This window comes from Marmota monax, unplaced genomic scaffold (genome assembly GCF_021218885.2).
Source record: "Marmota monax isolate L192 unplaced genomic scaffold, Marmota_monax_Labrador192_F-V1.1 WCK01_AAM20220418_F8-fsc00178, whole genome shotgun sequence".
Classification (NCBI taxonomy): Eukaryota; Metazoa; Chordata; class Mammalia; order Rodentia; family Sciuridae; genus Marmota; species Marmota monax.
In genome coordinates, this window is record NW_026694501.1 from 2,524,504 (window position 1) to 2,540,970 (window position 16,467).

The window sequence follows — 16,467 nt, forward strand, 5'->3', positions numbered from 1 at the left end:
ACAACAGAGGATTTAAACGTGTGCAGTCTATTCTCAGAGGGCAGATCAGGACCAATTCTCTGCAAACTCCTTTGATACAAACTTTGGCACAATTTTTGGCAGGACATGTAGCAAATCAGTATTACCATTATTGGTGTTCTTAAATGGTACAGTCTAGAATTGCTATAGCTGAATGGTGTGGAAAGTCTTATGAAAAAGCTTTGAGCATTAGATGAGGGATCATCTCAGATCAGCTTTCAAATTCAATTTAACCCCTACAGTTACTGAGTCTATGGCTAGGATTTCACTCCTGGCTTTTGAACACTTCTAGTTGCATATAAGTGGAAATGAACAAGGAATGAAAGGGGGAAGGTATTCAGGTGAACATAATATGTGTTTCTTCTTCAAAATACTGATGCATTTGCTACTGAGGAGGACAGTACTAGGCATACTTCCTAGGGAGCTTTTGGCCTTCGACAGAATCCATCATAAGAGTTCATCCTATGCCCACAAAAAAGGGATGCTGTGTAAGTGGTTGTTTGCATTCAGATGCCTCCTGAAAATATTGAGTGGTTTGTGCTATTATTGAGAAACAATACTGTCCCCAGCCAGAGGGACAGTAGAGAATCACAAATAGCACACAAATATTTTGAAAAGAACACTCTCTGGCATATTCAAATGTGAACACTAAACAGACAAATGAACTAGGAACAGGTAAGACTTTAAGAAAATGTAGATGCATTGCTTTGGGTGGTCCATATGGGCATTTAGTGTGACTTGTATATTGAGGAAGTTAGAAAATGGAAGAAGAAAATTAAAATGGAAGAAGAAATTTAAAAAAAAATAGACCAGATCATTTCATCTTATTCCTGAAGACAACGTTATTTTGAGGTTTTTTTTTTTTTTTTTAACCAGTTCACTTTGGGGATGATTATTTGGATTCACTTACATCAGTTCTATGAGCTTCCATAGAAAGTGTTGTTTTTATGTCATTATGTGGATGCTGCTTAAGAGTATTTCTTTAATATTTTTAGTAATTGTGTTATCATTCATTTTCTTGGTCTTTTCAAGGCATACCTACATTTTAAAATTATAAACCGAAACAAAAATTATTTTCTATCTCAGAAATGTCCACAGAAATTAGAGGTTAGTTAGAATTTCAGTTGTATTTCAGAGAAGTCGCCATCATTCCTTTTAGCTGCGATTTATGTATCTTCAAGGAGAATCTGAAGTGTCTTTGAAGTTGTAATGATCATTCTAGACTAAGAGGAGCTTGTTCTGACACTTAAGTTTCGTGTCCAATACGGTCAATGACTTCATAGCCTTTCCATCTTCTTTCCACTTCTACGGGTTACCCTACAGCAATAATGCTAATCCAAGCCAGCTCCTGATACGCTTCTCTGTAGTCAGGGGAAGGTCAGCTATTTTTTGATCCCCATGGGAGAAAAGACAGCTCCTCAATCAGTATCTTAAAATAACCAGCCATTCTCAGCTGCCGGGCTGGAGTCCCTCCAGCCGGGACCAAAGGGAATTCAAATCCACGGGCTGGGTCTAAGGAGAGAAGCCACCAAAACATGAACTAGAACTGGCTTCTTGGGAAGATCTTGCAACCTCAAAGATCTTATTCTTTCTTTTTTATTGTTGTTGAGAAGCTACGTGTCTGCCCTACTGCAATTTCTTATTTTATTTAAGAGGAAACCAGTGGACCGAAAATGAGACTAAATATTGCCATCTTCTTTGGGGCTCTCTTCGGAGCTTTGGGGGTTTTACTGTTTTTAGTGGCTTTTGGATCGGACTATTGGCTTCTGGCAACGGAAGTGGGAAGGTGTTCAGGTGAACACAATGTGCGTTTCTTCTTCAAAATACTGATGTATTTGCTAGTGAGGAGGACAGCACTATGCGTCCTCTTGAAGTCAGAGAATAGCAGTGGGGTGTCTTTCTGTATAGAAGAGATCTGTAGGAAGCTACTGGTCATCATTACAGGGGAAAGAAGACATTTCTTTAAAATTTTCTGGATGCAGGAATTTTGATTATATTCTCTGAGTCGATGGCAAGTTACTGCCTTTGTTTCCTTACAGATAGAGAATATCACTTTCCACCATGAAGGATTCTTCTGGAGATGTTGGTTTAATGGGATGGTGGAAGAAAATAACTCCAACATCTGGAAGTTCTGGTACAGTAAGTGCAATTTAGCTTTATTTCACCCCTTGTCTATGAAACAAAAAAAGCAGACTGTTTCCTATTTAGTACATATCCCTTACGAAAGTACTGGATTCTTGATTATAAAATCTTAATGAGATGTTTTCAAAGGTCCCAAAGAGAAATGTCTGTAGGTATAATTATTTTTATTTTCTACCATAATTTAGGAATCTGAATGCTTATGGAAAAATGGAGGTATCTGCTGTTGCTCTGCTCACATTTAAAATACACTAACTCTAACAAACAAAACAGATATTATCTACCGTGTTCCTTTTCAAGTGTCTATTTCTATGTTGCAAATAAATGTTCTTTTTTGGGGGGGGGGCTATAAACACATGAAATCTCAAATGTAAAAATTCAGAAATAATGGTATTATTTTATATTCATAGCTTCAAAGTTTTTTTAAAAATGTCCTTTTTTATGTAATGAAACTTAATTACCAGCAGTGGCAGATGAAAGCTTTTTCATTTGGTCTTCACCCAAGTTCGTAGGCGATATCAAGGAACGGTTTGCTTTTGATGTTTTCATTCTTGTATAGAAACTTTAAAGTTCCCTTTTGAAGTCAAGTAACTTTCTAAGACCATGATGCACTCTTACAGCTGTATTCCTTATACTATAATAATCTTTGAAAACCAATTCATTGACAATGGCTAGCATTTATTTTATTGTCTCCCACAATGAAAGAATTGTTTATTAGCCTAAAGCCTATTGAGGGTTGAAATTGTTAGTGTGCTTATCAAATACTCCTGTGAAAAATCAAAGTGCGTATTTACACAGTAGTCAAGGTTACAGAATATATAATAAGAACATAAGGTCACTGAAGACTTCAGCTGATGGCACTTTGTTATATACAAAAGGAACAAAGTAGAGATGAAGTGGCCTTTTTGAGAGGAGGGCCTGCACTGCCCTACAGAGCATTTGGGGCTGGAGAATAAGCATGCAAATGGCCAATGGAAACTTTTTAGACCCTAATAAAGTGGAGTAAGTCAGAATGTGCAAGAGGAAGATTTTGCCAGAGACATAGAGAAAGAAAGAATATATTCTTCCTCCTTACATTACACACAATGATATTTTTTCAGACAACATAAATTTCCTTCATGTGGTTTCCTCAAATGCTAAAAATTTATTTGAATCATTAACTTGGACGATCTATCATTTGTATCTTTTCTGTAAAATAGAATGGGTATAGAAAAAAATTATATTAATTGGAATTAATCTAAGTTATGTCTAATTTTATTAGATTTTTAAAGTTGCTTTTGAATACCTACTGTGTTAGGCATTATGCTAGGTATTGGGGAACATGTGAAAACAAATGAAACATAATGCCTTTGATTTTAAGGTGATACAAAGGGCATTTATTTCATTAAATTATGTCATGCAGCTAGATGTTCTAGATCAGTCTAACTTCCAGGTCCCCTGTGCTATTTGGTAGAGATTTTGTTTCTCATACAGCAAGTCTGTGCATTTGTTGTTGGAACCGACAGTTTCACTGTACTTGTATACCCCTGGCCCCATATTTCTGCTCCATTGGCAAAATATGTCATCTCAGAGCCTCTCAATAACTAATAGCATTGGTGTGCTTTTTTTCCCAGCCAATCAGCCACCGTCCAAGAACTGCACACATGCTTACCTGTCACCGTACCCCTTCATGAGAGGCGAGCACAACTCAACTTCCTACGACTCTGCCATTAGTAAGTACCCCACACTCCACATGCCTCGAAAAGTAACTTAACCTTCTGTTGTGAAATTTTTGTGGGAAATTAAAAAATAACTTAATACTTATAATTCTAATACTTTACCTCATATTAATCTGTTAAATGTTAAAATACATTATCTTAACACATTGTTTATAATTTTAATACGACATAACTTTCATCTAAAAACAGAGCTTATTTTGCCAGGCATAGTGGTGCACACCTGTAATCTCAGCTACTTGGGAGGCTGAGGCAGGAGGATTTCAAGTTAGAGGTCAGCATGGCAATTTAGTAAGACCCTGTCTCCAAAACAAACTAAAACAGGGAAGGCTGGGGACGTAGTTCTGTGGTAGAGTGCTGTCCTGGTACCTCTAAATAAATAAATCAAATAAAATCAATAAACAAAAGAAGAACTATTTTGATTTACTTTTTGCATATAAAAATAATGTGGTTTTCAATATGAAGACAATGATGGATGTTTCTAAGAAGCCTAAGAGCTTAACTGACCTAAAACTAGTCTTATAACTCAAAATATTATAATACACATACTATTTTTTTATTTTGGTACCAGGAATTGAATTCAAGGGCACTTGATTATTGAGCCATATCCCCCAGCCCTATTTTATATTTTATTTGGAGACAGGGTCTCACTGAGTTGCTTAGTGCCTCAATTTTGCTAGGGCTGGCTTTGAACTCACGATCCTCCTGCCTCAGACTCCAGAGCCACTGGGATCATAGGTGTGCAACACCATGCCAAGCTACACGGTTTTTAAGACATATGAGAATATGATTATTTTATTGTGTTCATATAAAATGACTGAACTCTTTAGAGTGTGATATACCACAAAAGATAGATAATCAAGCAGTCTTAACTGGAAGACATATTAGAAATATTTAGCTTTCAGTAACTAAAACCACGGGTTTATACCAACTATCAATGCCATACACAAGGCCAAAGAGTATATGTTTGTCAAAAACAATATCTAATATATTTAATTCTCTGGATAAACTGAAATAGAGCTCTCTGGAGATAGAGAACCAATTGAATATTTATGCAGTTGTTCTGCCATATCCTTGGTGGACAGGTCTTCTGCAGATACCCAAATCTCTGGATGCCCAAGTCCCTGTATGTAAAATGGTATAGAATTTACATATAACCTGCACCCATCCTCCTGTTTATTTTATACTCTAAATTACTTATAATATCTAATATAACGTAAATGCTATGTAAATAGTTGCTATGTAGTACTGTTTATGGCATAATGACATAAATAAAAAGTCTGTACATGTTCAGTACAGACACAATATTTTTCTGAATATTTTCAACCAGTGGCTGGTTAAATCCATATATGTGGAGTCTCCAGATATAGAAGACTGACTACATGTGTGTAAGTGTGTGTGTGTGTGTGTGTGTTTACATGCAAAAAGAGAGGAAAAAGAAGGGGTAGAGAAAATTATTGGAATAATTTGTTTATCTATCTATCTATCAAACTATCTATCTATCTATCATCTATCCACTCATCTATATATTTAATGAGAGGTTGGTTTTAAGAATTTGGCTCATACGATTGTGGGTCCTGGCAAGTTTGAAGTCTGCTGAGCAAGCTGGCAGGCTGGAGATTCAGATAAGAGTTGATGTGGCAGTCTCGAGTCTGAAGCCTCGAAACTCCAGCAGAATTTTTATGTTGCAGTCTGGTGGCTGAATTCCTTCCTCCTCAGGAAAACTTTGCTCTTCAGGCCTTTGACAAATTGGATGAGGCTCACCCACATTATGGAGAATAATCTGCTTTGCTCAAAATGAACTGATTATAAATGCTAATCAAATCTAAAAATACCTTCCTGGAAACATCTAGCTTAGTGTTTGACCCAACCACGGGGCACCGTAGTCTAACCAAGTTGACACATAACATTTACCATCCTAGAACTTAGCACATAGTGGATTCATCTGTTTTTCCAAGTTTGTCAAATAAGCATTTCCATACATTGAAATTTCACTTTGTGTTTGTCAAAGATCTTGCCTTTATCATATTAACACGACTCTTTAAGAAGTGGGTTTGGGGTCTGGAGGAAAAAAGAGATGAGGTAACCTACTTGTGCACCGAAGATTTTTGGGTTCAGAAGACTGTGGCTGCTGGCCTTGGAAATGTGTGAGGTGTGAGTGTCCCTTCCCATTAGAAGCACACCAGGCATCTCACCCACTCTTGTCGGGACCCTGTTTCATGTAGAATGTGGATGATCTTACTGTTGTGAAAAGAGATGGTGGTATGGGAAAGAGTGGGAAAAACTACTTTTGGTTTATGGAAAAATTACAAAGAAGGGGTCACCTTCCAGATATTCTTTCTTTTGTAAAAGAAACTCAGAAGTCATGCAGGGATGACTTTCCAGAACACAAGGTATTTGCATTAATGTAAGTATTGACATTGTTTTTCATCTGTTGAGGTCCTTCTATGAGCCATGTATTATTGACACTATATATTTTTAAAAGAATCTACGTATTTGAAAATTCTGTACCTCAAAAAGGATAGTGGAGAAGTAGAAAAACAAGGTAACATAATCTATGCATAATAATTATGATGGAGATGGATAGTAAATACATGTCAGAGAAATTACACTGCAATTACACTTAGAATTATTATGTAGCACTGCATATAATTACTGTGTCATTTTTTGGATCTAGTGACAAAACCATTTCCAATTTTTTTTTTAATTATCAAACTCTTCTTTGGCATACATATTGTAACTCCTTATTCACTTTAAACTACTTTATAAGAAACTTTAAATAAAAATGACTGAGATGTGCAATACAGGTCTTATGACAGAAATAATATAAGAGTTTCTTATTTCCTCATAATAATGTACAAAGATCTCTAATGTTAGTATGCTCTGTGTTTTTCCTTGTTTCCTGTATCTAAGAGAATGACATATATTTTTTTAAAAAATGTTTTAGTTATTGATGGACCTTTTTAAAAAATTCATTTATTTATATGTGGTATGAGAATCAAATCCAGTGCCTCACACAACATGTGAGGCAAGCACTCTACCACTGAGCCACAACCCCAGCCCAAGAATGACATAGGTTTAACTAATATAAAAGTATTCTACCTTGCTTTTCTGAATGTATTTCCTAGTTAATGAGACTATACAGTCTTCAATACACTCCACAGCTACTACTTAGCTTTATATAGCTTCATAATTATCAGGCATTGCATACTTACCAAGTTATTTTCAGTAAATTGCAAGTATTGTTTATGAAATCTAATGTATTATGACCCAGAACATTGTTGGCAAAACTATCCTGTATTCTCCTGAGCTTTTACAATACACGTGTCAGTGACAAATTCAGTGAAAATACTATCATGGTCTTTGCTTGTTTTTTGAACTCTTATTTTTATTCTTTCAGAGTGTCAGAGGACAGTACTGATGGCATCAGTAACTGAGACTTGGAGGAAGCATGAGACCCCTTCACACAGTTGATTATTGGTAGAACCTAAGACAAAGATTCAAGTCTCTGGTCTTATTTCAATTGACAATCTTATAAACTCCAGTAAAGGAAAAGACTGAAAGCAGTGCTCACTTGTAAGAAGTGTAATTCTTCTATTTGTACCTCAATCAAAAACCAAATTAAACCCGCATCGGCTTTTTTCTGCCTTTCTATCTTCACCTGACCTGTGTATATGCTCAGGTCTAATTCACTATTTCCTTCAGTTGTTCTTTTTTAACTCTTAAATACATATTCTGAAATCCAGTTTTTCTCCATTATAATTATTTGAATGATTGGCCAAGGCTAGGGAGAGTGGCCTAATTCTCAGAATTGTCTGTGACACAGGCTTACTATTTCAAAGTCCCTTAAATCATTCTATTACCTTTTGAGATTTGTTAGAGTTTAGATTTTCTGGTTTATTTTTTGCTTACATTCAGTCATACTTCACTTTTTTTGGTATCATTTGGTAATGATATACTGGACATAAATTAATTTTCAAGATAATTCAACCTTGAGGGAATTAAATTCCCCTTTCTTGGGGTTCACATAATCTCTGACACTCCACTCCCCACATATCAAAGTGCTGTAAGCTTAGCTGTAATTTTTCACCTTAGATTCTTCATTATTTCTTCTAGCTCCCTAATGGCACAGAAAGTAAGCTATTTGTAGTTTTATCCCTAGGACTTAGTTTTAGTACCTGGTAATTGAGAGATACTTAAAAATTTGTGTAGAATAGCTTTAAGCAAAAAAAAAAAAATCGCATTTAGTATTTTCATCAATAAGTCACTTAAATTTTAGGGTTTTTTTTCAGGTGGAAAATTTTAGAAACTTAATTGTATTGTACTATTTTTTTTTCAAGGGAGGACAGTGCTGGGGATTGAATCAGGGCCTCATACATGTTCTACCACTAAACCATAAACCCTGCTCTAATTTTCTTACAAAGCCACATGTATTGAACATAATTTCACTTTTTCTTGGCAGATTGAAACACACACACAGCTAGCGATCCTAGCCTTCGAGTTCTGCAAATTCAGTGTTTGTCTCTGTCTTCAGGGCCTTTGTACATTCTATGACCTTCCCACAACGCAATTCCTGTTTTTGTACCCCATCCTCCCTTCATTTCTTTAAACAGGTTTATTCTTTTGCTAGTTCAAGTTCAAACCTCAGTGTTCGGAGGAAGGCTCCCTTGCTGTCCCTGTACCCCACTAACATATGGACTAGATCAGCTTCTCCTTTATGAAGACATTTTTCAGATAATTTATACAAAATATTTTAATTATTTATTTGCATAATTACTGTGCTCATGTATTCTATTTGCAATTCAGTCTAAATTCCATGAGGATGGTAGTCTCATGTGACCAGCACACTGCTGTATTGTACCCACTCTAGGCTAAACTCCCAGTGAATATTTTGGGGAATTCTCCATTATTATACTGCATATGCCCAAGTATCTATTGATGGGTGGAAGATTCCTTGAACGCTGTACAAAATGATCCCATATTTTTCACACATTTATTTTTGCACGATTTGTAACTTTTGGTCTTTAGCATTGTTTCCACCTTTCAGTTGTGCTTTGTTTTTATTGCCAGTGTTTGTTTATGCATCTAGTTTTCTTTCCCAGTCTTTCCTTTTTTTCACACTTATAGAAATTGTAAACTGATGGGAAGAATGGGAGACTAGTGGGAGGAAGATAGTGGGTGTGATATTAGTCAGCAATGCATTAGGCTGCAAGTAAGAGAAAACACAAATAGTAGCTAGAAAATAAGGACTGCTTGGGTTCCACAGCAAGAAGATCAGATGCAGCTGCCAGAGTGATGCTCTCAGGGACCCTGGCCATCTTTGGCAAGAGGAAAGTCATCTTCATGCTTTATTAGCGTCAAGGTTGCTAGAATTTTCCAGTAGGATTCTGTCAGTGTTTTATTTATCAGAGTGCTGGTGGATGCTGCCACATGTCCCTCAGGCTGGGACACAGAGGAGGAGAAGGAAGAACAGCTGGGAGTGAGTGTTGAGTGAATCAACTGGAAGAGGAGGCTCAGGGGACAGGATGATAGCCTTGCCAGAAAATAATCAGGGGTTGAACAGAGTGTGAGAATAAAGAGGAGAGGGGAATAATGGACATAAATGATATTTGAAGTGTTAATGAGTGAAATTTGGTAGCCAAATGCAAGAAAGCTTGAGAAATCTAGGGTAAAACTTCTTTTGAAGAAGGGGTCATTCAGTTTAAACAACATACACTAAAAGGTAATATAGTGACTTACCTCCAAAGGATCAGTCATATTTTAGTATTTTTTCTTTCCAGTCCTTTTTATGTGAATAGTTGTAGTCATTATACATACTGATGTATATCTTGCTTTTATATTTTTACGTTAGCAAACATTTCCCTATGTTTCTGCTGGTTTCTCAAATTTTCTGTAACAGCTGGTATTCCCAGATTAAAAATAATTTTGTGTCTAATATATTTCAAAATTTTTATTAATGTTTCAGGTAATATTTCCAGAAGGATGAATGGTGAATCCAAAGATAGTAATGGGTTTTCTTGTTTCTGTACCAGGTTGTTTTCCAACTGGTACTTGTTGGAAATGTACCAACAGTACCAATTGGAAAATGATTTTCACCTAAGAAAATTAGGTGGGGAGGACAGAAATGTGAGAGTTAAGAGAAGGAGTTGTGTTTCAAGGTGGAGGACAGAGTGTTAGGGGTTTGGACATAATTTGAGTTGATGATGGCATACCAGTTGAAGTGATTTGGCAGGTCATATGGTGTGCAAAATTGTTTTGTTTTGTTTTGTTTTTTCCTGAAAGGCATTGTCATCAGCACAACAGGTACTGATGTGAAAGTTGCAGGGGTAATTTTTGGATATCAGATGTAATCTTTCAGGAAAAATATCGTAGGAAAAAAAGACTGTAAAATATCAATCATACCTAGAGCAAGAAGGAAAAACCAAAGACAGCTCACAAATAACAAAGAGAAAGACACATTGAGGAAATGGAGGAACAGTTCAATGCAAGGTCAAAGGAGACCCTGGAGGGAGAAGTTGTGGAAGCAGGCCATGGTCCCCCATGACCCCCTCAGAACTGAGAAAGAGAAAGGAGCACCTGCTGCCCAGACAGAAGTTCTGAAGGAGCCTACTCATCCCCTCCCCACCAAGGGCTCAGCTTTATGTCCATAAAGACGCCTCTTTTCAGGTACTGCTTGCACCCCTACACCTGCAAGCCCAAAGGGTCAGCCTGAGACTTCCAGAACTTCTGCCCTGGGGCCAGTTCACTGCCCATTCTCTCATGCTGAACTCCAGGTCTCTTTTCCAGGTGAGACCCTTCCTCTCCGCCAGGGAACTCTTTCCTTTTTCTGGCACATTTCCTTGCCTGATCATCCTCCAGAGACCCAAGCCACACCCCAGGCTTCTTCTTCCCTGCTCTGGGAAGCTGTGACCCTCCCAAAGGGGTAGGGCAGCAGAATGCTGGGAATGTGAAAGCTCACACCACCACTGGGCAAGGCGTGGGCGGTGAGAAAGTGGAGACCTTTGTCTGTAGCCAAGTTTGTGCCTGGAATAGCTACCATAAAAGACAGTATTTCAGAGAGTATGAGTCTACAAAACAACCACACACACACATACATGCACACACACACACACACACACTTGTCTTTATTATATAGCACAAAATATAATAATGAACCCCTTTACATTTGACAGTTTGAAACAGTACCCGAATGAATTAGGATTTGAATCAAAGTTAATATAAATGTAAATACTTAAGTTATTTAGGAAACATAGTAACTTGCCCTGGGTATCTAATAATCTCATTGAATTCCTCCTGCTTACCCCTCTCAAACTGATTTTCTGGGGTAGCCGGGTCTGTTACTGAACTCAGGTTTTGGGATCCCAAACTTGTAGACTAACATTATACTCAGAAAGGATTTACACACAGGCTTAACTGTAAGGGACTTCTGCTCAAGCCAGAGGGAGTCACAGCACTTGCAGGGAGGTGCCAGGGCCAGACAAGTGAGAACCAAGGGGAACAGCTTCTGTGACCTCTATGGGCGAGGCAGGAACTCGGTCACACGTAAAGGTGGGACTTTAGTGACACGCTGTCCTCTTCTTCATCATGCCTTTCACATGCTGCCTGAATCACTACCATCCCAAGTCCCTACCTAGGGGTGCCGGTTTTACTATGCTACTAAGGTCAAGATAACTGTGGGTACGTTAGTTGACTTTTCTACACAGTCATTTGTCCCTCATCGCTAAGAATTGCCTTCTCATCTAGAAAAGTCTCTAATATTATTTTTTTAATTTGATTTGTTTATTTTAATTAGGCATATATGAGAGCAGAATGCATTTTGATTCATTGTACACAATTGCAGCAAAATTTTTCATTTCTCTGATTGTACATGATGCAGTATTGCACCATATGTGCAGTCATACATGTACCTAGGGTAATAATGTCCATCTCATTCTACCATCTTTCCTGCCCCCCATCCCTCCCTCCTCCATTTTCCCTATGCCACCCCTACCCCCCCAACCCCCGCCATTGTAGATCAGCATCCACTTATCAGAGAGAACATTTGACCTTTGGTTTTGGGAATTGGCTTAATTCACTTAGCATGATATTCTCCAACTACATCCATTTATTGGCAAATGCCACACTTTTATTCTCTTTTAATGCTGAGTAATATTACTCATTGTGTATATATACTACAGTTTCTTTGTCCATTCGTCTACTGATGGGCATCTAGGTTGCTTCCACAGTTTAGCTATTGTGAATTGAGCCGCCAAAAACATGGATGTGGCTGCATCAGTATAGTTTTCTGATCTTAATTTTTCAGAATAGTATAGACCCTGCTCTGGCTGGCTGGAACTGGCATTTTTGCTAATCACAGTCTTGAAAGGCCCAGCTGACCTTCCCAGCCTCCCATCTCCTGGTGGGTCATCTCACTCCCAGAGACTTGGAGACTAGTCTACCTTTTAACTCCTGATTTTTCTGGTATGGCTAGTAACCCCATAAGACCGAGAGCTGGCTTGGCTCTCTTATTTCTCCTGAGACATGTCCTTCTTTTAATACTAAGGGGTCCTGTTTTTAACTAAATTTATCAACTTTTTAAATATATTTTTATATGTTAATTCTGGACATTTAAAACATTTTCCCCAAATATGTTTAAACTGTCCTCTTCTGCTTTTGTTGTGAAGAAAAAATAATGTATTACAAAAATTTAATGGAAAATGCATCTAGTTATTTCTTTCCCATAAATGCCAGGTACCTAGGTATCCAAAAATGCCTTAGAGTCCCCTGAATTTCCTGCTATTCATTCAAACATGTGATATATCACACAGCCATGACCACAGACCCAGCATCTTACAGGGGTGGTTGCAATTCTTGATCAACAGCTGACTTTCCATGTAGGACCCAGGGCAGGCCCCCTGGTGTCCAGGTGTGAGCCACCTCATGGTCCACATTGCTTTCTCATACGGCTCCTGAGAATAGAGGTAGCTTTGTACTCAAAGGCCCAACATTGAAGTTGTGGTTAATAATCTGTTCCTTTTTGGAGGGTGCTATTTCATGTTGTCTACAATTTATTCATGACATTCTCAAGATTGTTGGCAGTTTATGAAACTTTGCTCCAATAATAGAAGGTGATTATATTGTGAAAACAAGACCATGTGGTCACTCACAGCAGTGTGATGTGGCTTTCTTTTGGGAAGGACAGTCTCCCAACTCTACAGAGCTTTCTGGTGGTCTCTGTGGAAATTTCACTCTGAAGTGGTGAAATGTCCCCTCATGGGGAACCGAGAGCAGGGTTTCTCAACATGGGTGGTATACGCATTGCTGACTAGATCATTCTTTTTATTTATTTATTTATTTATTTATTTAAAATTTTTTATTGTTGGCTGTTCAAAACATTACATAGTTCTTGATATATCATATTTCACACTTTGATTCAATTGGGTTATGAGCTCCCATTTTTACCCCATATACAGATTGCAGAATCATATCAGTTACACATCCATTGATTTACATATTGCCATACTAGTGTCTGTTGTGTTCTGCTGCCTTTCCTATCCTCTACTATCCCCCCTCCCCTCCCCTCCCCTCCCCTCTTCTCTCTCTGCCCCCTCTACTGACATTCATTTGTCCCCCTTGTATTATTTTTCCCCTTCCCCTCACTTCCTCTTGTATGTACTTTTGTATAACTCTGAGGGTCTCCTTCCATATCCATGCAATTTCCCTTCTCTCTCCCTTTCCCTCCCACCTCTCATCCCTGTTTAATGTTAATCTTCTTCTCATGCTCTTCGACCCTACTCTGTTCTTAGTTACTCTCCTTATATCAAAGAAGACATTTGGCATTTGTTTTTTAGGGATTGGCTAGCTTCACTTAGCATAATCTGCTCTAATGCCATCCATTTCCCTGTAAATTCTATGATTTTGTCATTTTTTAATGCAGAGTAATACTCCATTGTGTATAAATGCCACATTTTTTTTATCCATTCATCTATTGAAGGGCATCTAGGTTGGTTCCACAGTCTTGCTATTGTGAATTGTGCTGCTATGAACATCGATGTAGCAGTGTCCCTGTAGCGTGCTCTTTTTAGGTCTTTAGGGAATAGACCGAGAAGGGGAATAGCTGGGTCAAATGGTGGCTCCATTCCCAGCTTTCCAAGAAATCTCCATACTGCTTTCCAAATTGGCTGTACCAATTTGCAGTCCCACCAGCAGTGTACAAGTGTACCCTTTTCCCCACATCCTCGCCAGCACTTGTTGTTGTTTGACTTCATAATGGCTGCCAATCTAACTGGAGTGAGATGGTATCTTAGGGTGGTTTTGATTTGCATTTCTCTGACTGCTAGAGATGGTGAGCATTTTTTCATGTACTTGTTGATTGATTGTATGTCCTCCTCTGATAAGTGTCTGTTCAGGTCCTTGGCCCATTTGTTGATTGGGTTGTTTGTTCTCTTATTGTCTAATTTTTTGAGTTCTTTGTATACTCTGGATATTAGGGCTCTATCTGAAGTGTGAGGAGTAAAGATTTGTTCCCAGAATGTAGGCTCTCTATTTACCTCTCTTATTGTATCTTTTGCTGAGAAAAAACTTTTTAGTTTGAGTAAGTCCCATTTGTTGATTCTAGTTATTAACTTTTGTGCTATGGGTGTCCTATTGAGGAATTTGGAGCCCAACCCCACAGTATGTAGATCGTAGCCAACTTTTTCTTCTATCAGACGGCGTGTCTCTGATTTGATACCAAGCTCCTTGATCCATTTTGAATTAACTTTTGTGCATGGCGAGAGAAAGGGATTCAGTTTCATTTTGTTGCATATGGATTTCCAGTTTTCCCAGCACCATTTGTTGAAGATGCTATCCTTCCTCCATTGCATGCTTTTAGCCCCTTTATCAAATATAAGGTAGTTGTAGTTTTGTGGATTGGTTTCTGTGTCCTCTATTCTGTACCACTGGTCCACCCGCCTGTTTTGGTACCAGTACCATGCTGTTTTTGTTACTATTGCTCTGTAGTATAGTTTTAAGTCTGGTATCGCTATACCGCCTGATTCACACTTCCTGCTTAGCATTGTTTTTGCTATTCTGGGTCTTTTATTTTTCCATATGAATTTCATGATTGCTTTCTCTATTTCTACAAGAAATGTCGTTGGGATTTTGATTGGCATTGCATTAAACCTATAGAGAACTTTTGGTAATATCGCCATTTTGATGATGTTAGTTCTGCCTATCCATGAACAGGGTATATTTTTCCATCTTCTAAGATCTTCTTCTATTTCTCTCTTTAGGGTTCTGTAGTTTTCATTGTATAAGTCTTTCACCTCTTTTGTTAGGTTGATTCCCAAGTATTTTATTTTTTTTGAAGATATTGTGAATGGAGTGGTTGTCCTCATTTCCATTTCAGAGGATTTGTCGCTGATATACAGGAATGCCTTTGATTTAGGCATGTTGATTTTATATCCTGCCACTTTGCTGAATTCATTTATTAGCTCTAATAGTTTCTTTGTAGACCCTTTTGGGTCTGCTAGGTATAGAATCATGTCATCTGCAAATAGTGATAATTTAAGTTCTTCTTTTCCTATTTTGATGCCTTTAATTTCTTTCGTCTGTCTAATTGCTCTGGCCAGTGTTTCGAGAACTATGTTGAACAGAAGTGGAGAGAGAGGGCATCCCTGTCTTGTTCCAGATTTTAGAGGGAATGCCTTCAATTTTTCTCCATTCAGAATGATGCTAGCCTGAGGCTTAGCATAGATTGCTTTTACAATATTGAGGTATGTTCCTGTTATCCCTAGTTTTTCTAGAGTTTTGAACATAAAGGAATGCTGTACTTTGTCGAATGCTTTTTCCGCATCTATTGAGATGATCATATGGTTCTTATTTTTAAGTCTATTGATGTGGTGAATAACATTTATTGATTTCCTTATATTGAACCAGCCTTGCATCCCAGGGATGAATCCTACTTGATCATGGTGCATAATTTTTTTGATATGTTTTTGTATCCGATTCGCCAGAATTTTATTGAGGATTTTTGCATCTAGGTTCATTAGAGATATTGGTCTGTAGTTTTCTTTCTTTGAAGTGTCTTTGTCTGGTTTAGGTATCAGGGTGATGTTGGCCTCATAGAATGAATTTGGAAGTTCTCCCTCTTTTTCTATTTCCCGAAGTAGCTTGAAAAGTATTGGTATTAGTTCCTCTTTAAAGGTTTTGTAAAACTCTGCTGTATACCCATCCGGTCCTGGGCTTTTCTTAGTTGGTAGTCTTTTGATGGTTTCTTCTATTTCCTCAATTGATATTGGTCTGTTTAGGTTGTCTATATCCTCCTGACTCAATCTGGGCAGATCATATGACTTAAGAAATTTATCTATGCCTTCACTATCTTCTAATTTATTGGAGTATAAGGATTCAAAATAGTTTTTGATTATCTTCTGTATATCTGAAGTGTCTGTTGTGATATTGCCTTTTTCATCCCGTATGCTAGTAATTTGAGTTCTCTCTCTTCTTCTCTTCGCTAGCATGGCTAAGGGTCTGTCGATTTTGTTTATTTTTTCAAAGAACCAACTTTTAGTTTTGTCAATTTTTTCAATTGTTTCTTTTGTTTCAATTTCATTAACTTCAGCTCTGATTTTAATTA

At 37.7% G+C, this 16,467-nt stretch overlaps 1 protein-coding gene across 1 annotated transcript in view; it reads left to right on the forward strand.

Annotated features, from left to right (window-relative positions):
* Window positions 1-1,462: 1,462 nt before the first annotated feature.
* Tmem182 (transmembrane protein 182) overlaps window positions 1,463-16,467 on the forward strand; it is a 58,502-nt gene continuing 43,497 nt past the window's right edge. Inside the window, exons 1-3 of the mRNA XM_046419967.2 lie at window positions 1,463-1,823; window positions 2,058-2,157; window positions 3,771-3,869. Coding sequence (XP_046275923.1) covers window positions 1,692-1,823; window positions 2,058-2,157; window positions 3,771-3,869 — 331 coding nt within the window. The 5' untranslated portion in view covers window positions 1,463-1,691. The remainder of the gene's footprint in view (window positions 1,824-2,057; window positions 2,158-3,770; window positions 3,870-16,467) is intronic.